General features: G+C 42.1%; 1 protein-coding gene across 3 annotated transcripts in view; it reads right to left on the bottom strand.

Moving 5' to 3' along the window:
• The window catches only part of mcamb (melanoma cell adhesion molecule b), a 36,730-nt gene that overhangs the window by 4,753 nt on the left and 24,216 nt on the right, over positions 1-7,761 (bottom strand). For 2 of the 3 annotated variants that reach the window (XM_035679700.1, XM_035679701.1), the window contains exons 2-12: positions 5,811-5,935; positions 5,485-5,716; positions 4,620-4,690; positions 4,436-4,523; positions 4,140-4,319; positions 3,725-3,852; positions 3,428-3,563; positions 3,211-3,326; positions 2,345-2,486; positions 2,010-2,134; positions 1,689-1,827 (exon numbers count right to left, since the gene is read on the bottom strand). In XM_035679700.1, the coding sequence (XP_035535593.1) occupies positions 1,689-1,827; positions 2,010-2,134; positions 2,345-2,486; positions 3,211-3,326; positions 3,428-3,563; positions 3,725-3,852; positions 4,140-4,319; positions 4,436-4,523; positions 4,620-4,690; positions 5,485-5,716; positions 5,811-5,935 (1,482 nt within the window). Of the gene's footprint in view, positions 1-1,209; positions 1,369-1,688; positions 1,828-2,009; positions 2,135-2,344; positions 2,487-3,210; positions 3,327-3,427; positions 3,564-3,724; positions 3,853-4,139; positions 4,320-4,435; positions 4,524-4,619; positions 4,691-5,484; positions 5,717-5,810; positions 5,936-7,761 lie in introns of all 3 variants that reach the window. The other variant, XM_035679699.1, reaches the window with a different exon arrangement.

The following is a 7,761-nucleotide window of genomic DNA, read 5'->3' as shown; positions in this document are numbered from 1 at the left end:
GCTACCTTGCCCGAGGGTGTAGCTACGCACTGCAATGCCTTCCTATGGGGACAAGGCCATTGACACTTCAAGTCACCTTTTTCAGTCCTATTTCTACTTCTCTCCCTTCCTCTCCTCCTCTAAAAACGTCCTTTCCTTCTTCATGCTGCCGCGAATAAACAGCAAAAAGGGCTTAAGGGTGGCCGAGTGGCTGATTTCTTTTTTCTCCACGCTCCTTCCCATTTCCTCTAAAGTTACAGTCCCCAAAAATGGTCTTTAATGGGAAACTGAGGACAAGGTAAATGGGGACTTTATCTGGCCATCAGTTTGGCAGTTAGGGCTGCTACCGAATGGGCTTTGAAATCTCCTTAAGGCAACTCGAAGGTGGGGAGAGGAAGAGAGATACCTAGTTGGGGTCAAAAGTAGAAGGGACAAAGAGAGAGAAAGACAGAGAGAGAGAGAGGGGAGGCAGAAAGGGAGAGAAACACAAGGCACCACCCATAATGGGAGTCAGGAGACTCACTCTGAGTGCATTTAAAGCATCAGCTGCTTTCTAAAATCACACTGATGCATGTGTTTGTGGTTGTGTACCGAGAATGAATCTGGACGCCATAATGCTAAAAGGGACGCAAAATTCATTCCTCATAATTCTGCTGCTGTATGCAGATGGCAATGTGCAAAGTCAATCATTTAATAGATTATTTTTCTAGGATAGGAACCTCCTCTAATGTTGCATGTTTTCATTTTCCAATAATATGTAGACCACATATAAGCAAATAAAGTTTAATTACATAATAACTAAATCAGAAAATAAGAGCTGTGCCAACAAATTAGTCAGTAAGACACCTTGCAGCTATAACAGACCTCAGTAATATCATCCATTTAAAACTATAAATACCTTTGGTATGAACCAGTTTGTAATCAGCACGATCACAAACCCACACTTCTCTAATGACCTTTCAGCCATGCCAGTGTGGTAATTGCCGCAGTCTTCAAGTGCTTTCTAGTTTTCCTTTCTCGTTCTCATACTTTCAGTCTGACTCACAGAAAAACAGCACAGGCAGCCTGTGAGTGAAAGGAAGTCCACCACCTAACACTGAACATGCAGACGTACAACTCTCAGTTAAGTCCTTTTCATGGGATTTCTTTTGATATATTCATTTTCTAAACTTTTGCAGTTGACTTGACTCAGGTGCGTTCGGTAGGCAGGCAAAGTGACTGTGGTCTTACCTGTGGAAGAGGAAATGCTAATAGTAGGGGTAATAGTAGAAGTGATGGTGGACGTGGTGGACGTGGTGGACGTGGTGTTGGGGTCTGGTGTGGTGGTGGTGTTGGGGTCTGGTGTGGTGGTGGTGTTGGGCGCTGGTGTGATGGTGGTGGTGATATTAGCTGAAAACATTTAGAGGCACAGAAGGGAGGACACTTCACGTTAACACACTGGGGGGAGGAGGGGAGCACATTTAACAGCCAGACAGCTTCACAGCGTCTTGTTTCAACACTGATCGAAATGTCCAGAATGACAGGCAACACATCACAGCACATGGCAGAGCTCGAGGCCTTCGGACGAAGTAAAAATAAACAAAGCAGTGACACAGACTAAAAAAAGGGAGGAACAGAAGGGAAGGGTGAAGTGGACAACAGATAGAGAAGTAAACGCATACAAACACAAAGAGCAGAGACAGGAAACGGGAGCAGCAGGAGGAACTCACTGGCTTTGATGTTGAAGGTCACCCCGTCTGTACCGTGCTCGTTGGAGGCATTGCAGAAAACAGTGATGTCAGAGGTGACCTTGACAGTGACCACACTGTGAACGCCCTCCTCAGTCTCCCTTTGCGATGCATGGAGGACCTGGCACAAACAAAACCACACAGTTAAAGAAAGAGAAAAACAGGTCCACCAGCAGAAAGGTTCCTCTTTTTTCTGCATAGGTTGGATCTGAGGGTTGAATGCAGCTCTGACGGGAACAGACTGAAGAAAAGTACAGAAATCCACTTAATAAACCAAGAATGGGAGGCTTTCCTCTGCTGTACCTCCCCATCAGAGGTGGTCCAGATAATCTTGGGAGCAGGGAAACCTCTGGCATTGCAGGTCAGGTTGACTGTCTCCTCAACATTCTCCATCTCAGTGTTCTCTGGCTCCATGATCTTTGGTTGGCCTGCGGAGAGAGGAGCAAGAAATAATAACCATGAAAAGTTCTCCCATGGCCAACTGCTAACAGGACATGTTGCTAACATACAAATACAATATGCTCTCCTTTAAACTACAAATAAAAAATATAAATGGAACTATGGAATCATTGCATTATATAACAATATTTCTTATTTTTAAGCAATGTTCATTATACAGTATCTGTAAACAGATTTACCCTGGACATAAACAAGAAGTGTCCTACTGGTTTCCATTCCCTCAATCTCAGGAACAGTCACCACACACACATACTCCCCCGCTGTGTCAAACATAGCGTCCTTCAGCATCAAAGTGTGGTCCTTTGAAACCTCCTTTCCGTTCTACACACACATCAGGACACAAAAAGCACATTTAACACACACAGATATGAAGCAGAGGTTACCAGTGTGCTCACTTTTTGTAGATCAGACAGCTGATTTAAAAAAAGTTGTGCAGGGAAATTTCAACAAATGTTTATTTCATCAAATGTTAAACTTTAGATTCAACTAATAAAGAGATGTGAAAAAGAAAAACAACTTTAATTTCACCCACGTCTGCTTGATAAACTCCCATAACGATAGTTGAAATGTAAACATTGGTCTGCACCTTTTCTGAGTCTAAGAAAGGACAAAACACCTTTCCCTTCTTGCAAACCCGGGACCTGGAAACATGTTTGACCTCTCCGGCTGAGATGATATCACGTTCAACGTTACCTCAGCTGGAGAGGTCAAACACATTTCCATGTTGAAATGAAAATACAAGGAAGAGCTTATAAAAGCAAAACTGGCTGCTGCCACCAGGCAGAGCAAAATCTATGTGTGTGCATGTGGGCGACAACCACTTTATACCCCTACAACTATGACTGAAACTGCTTCTCTTCTGTTGCTTTTCCCTCACTGAAATGAGTGGAGGCGGTCAGTTATACGCCTGTATGAAAGCCATGTATGTTTGGTTCCCGGGGAGACACCAAATTTGTCTGTTGGGTCTTGAATCGGACAAAATGACCGTCTCAAAAGTAAAATACATAGTGCAATTTGGTACATTTACTGTATGTGTGTATGTTACCTTAAACCAGGCTGTGTGTGTCTGGAGAGAAGAGAGGGCGTTGCAGGTGGCTGTCAGCTCGTCTCCTTGAGCCATCACATGAGGGCCTTCTGGCTTCACCTCAGCAGGATGGAGAACTACAGACAGAGCAGGGAGAGAGAATTCAAACCAGGCACATACTGTCATACTGCTGGTAAAATATATTTGTTGGAAAATCATATGAGGGCAGGTTTCTTACAGTTGACAAACACAGAGGTATTTCCTGAGATATCTTGATAGGTTTCCATGTCCAGAGAGGTACACTGGTAAACTCCACTGTTTAGAAGGGTCACATTTTTCAGCACCAACATCTCAGTGTCCCAACTCTTTCCACTCTACAAAAAACCAAAGTATTCTGATTAACATATAACTTTTAACTCAACAAAGTCAAAGTGCTAAAAAAAACCCGCAAATTTGGACTGCATCTGCTGAGGAATAAACTATGCTCCTGCCTTTGGTGCGTAAATAATGAGCACAAAAGGGTTGATTTTCTTACTTTTAAATGTTTGATTGTAATTTCATATGGATTATTCCCGTTGCCATGGCAATGTAGCTCGATCGTGTCCCCTTCCTTGATTTTGCCCTTTGGTGACTCCACCCAAACATTTACAGCCGTAGAGGGGTCTGAAACAGAGATAGGAATTCAAGGTCAGAACTTTAAGTTTCAGAAGGTTTATGTGATGGCCAAAACAGTTCCCTGCAGCAACTAGGATAAAACCTCCTCCTCATCCCAACCTCTGAGTGCATCATACCCTCCTGATGAGACTTTGTTGATAGGTGAAAAGAGGCGACTCCAAGTATATCAGGGCACAAACAAGACTATCATTTTCAGTCCATATACAAGTTGCGGCAGCAGTTAAATGTCACTAGAAAAGAAACTTGTTACGTGTTGGACTGTGTGTGACACTCACATAATACAGTGACGTTAATACGGTCGGTCTCGGTCATCTTGAGTCCTCCAGGAACAAAGTAGGTGATCTGACAGTAGAACAGATCATCTTTGTGCTCCTTCACCACCTTCAAGCTCAGCTCACTATTAACTGAGAACAGGTGACTGGATTCAATTGTGGTGCTCGTCTGTACTTTCACCTCTGGAAGACACAAAACACGGGACAAGGGAAAGAAAGGAAAATACATTAAACTACATTAAGCAGAAACTTAAACAGTGAAGAAGTGCATCGCAGGCGTCACTGTCAATCCGTCTCACCATCGAGAACATTGCGCAGTGGCGTGTCGTTTCTGTACCAAGTGATGTTTGGCTTAGGGAAGCCATTTTTGACCTGACATGCGCCAATCTGTAGGAGAGGAGAGAAATTGACAGAAAAACAAATTCAGGCTACAGTTAAATTGTAAACTTTTTATACTGTGATGTGATGTTTCAGCTTCTTTACCTTTGATAGGCTGTTTTCGTTGATGGAGATCCCTGTCTCTACAGCCTCAATGGTAGGATTGTCCGGTATTTCTGTACAGGAATTAAGAACCGAATCACAAACTAGAAAATATTCTCAGTGTTTTGGCAGCTGATACTGTATACTGCAGTTGAGAATAGTTCGGAAATGTTTCATTGTCTTTGCATATTGCAGGTTTGAGGTATTATTGTAAGCACTGAGGGAGTTGAGGTTAAAGTGTTAGTTTCAGTCAAAGTGAAAGTTCTAAAAATCTGCTGTTAGTGTATTTGCTGAAAGCAGTTGAACTGCTGAGCACTGAATGAAAAAAGTTGAAATATCAGTTAATGTGCATTTCAATAGCATTGTGAGCAGATGCAAAGTCAAAGTGTGTGATCTGAAAGTAGTAACAGTCCAAGTGTTAACTAACATGTAATTGCTGAAAGCAACTGAAGTTTAAGTGTAAGTAAGGAAAGCACTAGATTTGAGTGGGTCTCAAGACGAGGCGACTCTAGTTGCTCCGTGAATATTCTCTGACCAATCAGTGGTCTGCAGTGTTTTCACTCCAACTTTTAGTATTGGCTAAGCTGGCTTGGAGGTGATACCAAAACAGGTAGCATGTACTATCTACAACTTTTGCCAATGGAAAACCAAAAAAGAACAGTTCCAAGTGAGTCCGGTCGATCCGAGCCGTGTACTGGAAATTAGGCAATAGTGATGCATGAATTAAGTGTGGAAACTGTGGGAGTAAAAAGAAATTAAAGAGCGTTTGTTGGAGAAAAGGCGAAATAAAGCTGAAGTTTTGAACAAATCTGAAAAGGCCATGATGTAAAAAAGGCTAAATGAGGTTTCATGTCAGACTGAATCTTACCAAACACCTTCAGCTTTGTGCGTCCCTCCCCGGTTCCGTCTGTTAGATTTCCGATGGTACAGATGAATTCCGCTTCGTCGTGCACCTGCACATTGCTGATACTCAACACCACCTGTCCAGTGGCTCCAGTACCATTCACACGGATCCGGTCTGTGAACACTGTGCCTTGTTCCACTTTTACCATGGTGGAGTCCTGGTAGATAATTTTCTGCTTCTCACCCGACCGTGTCACCTAAAAGTTCATAAAGTTCAAACACATAAACATCACATGCAGAGACACAGCACAGCTCTCTGTGTATGTGTGCGTCAGGCTTGAGGAAACTCACATAGTACCACTTTATGGTCAACCCGCCGATGTCATCCGACGATAAGAACATACAGGCGATCTGAGCTGTTTGTCCCCTGTACACCTCCACTCTTCCCTCCATGTTCACCTCCACATTGGCCCACGCTGAAAAAGAGAAAGAGCATATGGTTGTTGTTGAATACATCTGTTCATTTTCAAGTGCAATCACAGTCAGTCACTCCTAACTCATGTCAAAGTGAGTTTTAAATACATCCTTAATATTTTTTAATCAAGAAATGTTCATTAAAGATCTTTGTTGATGTAACTGAAATGCTCCTTTATGATGTACTCGTTGATAGCTGAGCCAGCAACTGTCAAATGGTGCCAGTCAAACCTCAAATAAACGAAAATGTGATGGAAATATTGCATTAATACATGCTTCATGTACTAACTAGACACATATACTGATGTGCATATTTAAGAGTCCAAAACACTTAAATAAACATATATCAGTCGATATTATCTAGTATTCACTGACAGATAACATGAATTAAGAGTTTTGTTAAGGATTCCTCGAGGTTAATAGCTGTGACTACAAGAACTTGAATTATGCTGAAGAAACAACTCAGTTCTGAATCCACACCCTGTTGACACACAACTCAAAAGGAGGCAGGGAGGCGCAAAAAAAGAGAGAAGAAAGTCATGGTGGGTCAAAGGGAAGAGAGAGATGCTATGACAGGAATGAGGAGCCCACCCATGTCCACATTAATGTGCAGCATTCCACCATGTCACCCTCTCACAGGAAGAAAGGCTCAATTTACAGGCAGCATAGTAGCACCACTGTTCCTTCGTGATCTGTCTCTGAGGAACAAGTGGTTTTCCCCTTCCAGGGTCTCTCGCTGTGGCGCATCCTAATGGCGTATACGAGGGACCCCCGATTACACTTCCACAACACAGCGTAGAGTGGATGTATGAGATTCCAGCAAGAGTTGTAGCCTGGAGGTAACGAGGCTGCCAGGTTTGATTTAGCCTTTTCTGAGTGTGTGTTCATTGGGCTGGTGGATGTAGCTTTTCTTGCGGTAGAGAAAGAGCTGATGGCAGGAAATATCTGAGTTTATGTTCTGCTCAGAGGAATGTAAATGTAGTTTATCTAAATCCTGCATGGACAGACAATATAAAATTAAATACACTCTCATATTCCATAGACATACTGGGGCTGTAACAATGCACTTAACTCACGATTTGATTCAATTCATGATACTGGGTTCACAATATGATTTTCTCACTATGTTTTAACAAATTGAGAACATTGAAGATGAATTATAAAAAAGATTCCTTCATTTCTCAGGTAAAAGATTTCAGATAAAATACTACAAAATATATTTATTTATATTTGCTTATTTATCAAATTAAAGAAGCCTTTTTCATTTTCTGACTTAAGGAAGTCACACCTCTGATTTTAAACAGGGTGGTGCATCTTCCAGTCACCAGTCTTGTAGATACACCAGATAATAGACATTTTTCTGGTATCTTACATTATATAAATAACTTTTGACCTCAGAAACAGCAATTTCCCAAAACAAAAACTTCAGCATCCTCTCCTCATTTACTCTACTTTATCTCACAGTCTTTCTCAGTTAGGTTTATTGTTCTACATTTAATTTGTTTCAAACATGGGAGAACTGTAAGACAACTTCTTTTAGGTGCAAAAGCTCGAGAGAATCCAGGCACTATTGTACCGTATCGGGTATCCAAAGACACTTCATCCAGGGAAAATGATCAGATGCGTAGTCGAGTGTAGTTAAGTGAATAACGCCAGAGCTGCTCACTGATGAGCTTATTACCCACACACACACCCCTGCCCCTCTGCTGGCATTTCATTCTATCGTCATCTGCACGGATAACAAACATCTACTGCCCCCCCTCCTCCCAAACTAAACCTGACTGTTCCCTCAACTGCATCAACAATAAACATATAAACATGCCCCCCC

Source organism: Morone saxatilis, unplaced genomic scaffold (genome assembly GCF_004916995.1).
Source record: "Morone saxatilis isolate NCDOM2014 unplaced genomic scaffold, NCSU_SB_2.0 Contig8, whole genome shotgun sequence".
In the NCBI taxonomy this organism is placed as follows: Eukaryota; Metazoa; Chordata; class Actinopteri; family Moronidae; genus Morone; species Morone saxatilis.
The sequence above is the reverse complement of the archived record's forward strand: the minus strand, read 5'-3'. Positions and strand labels throughout refer to the sequence as shown.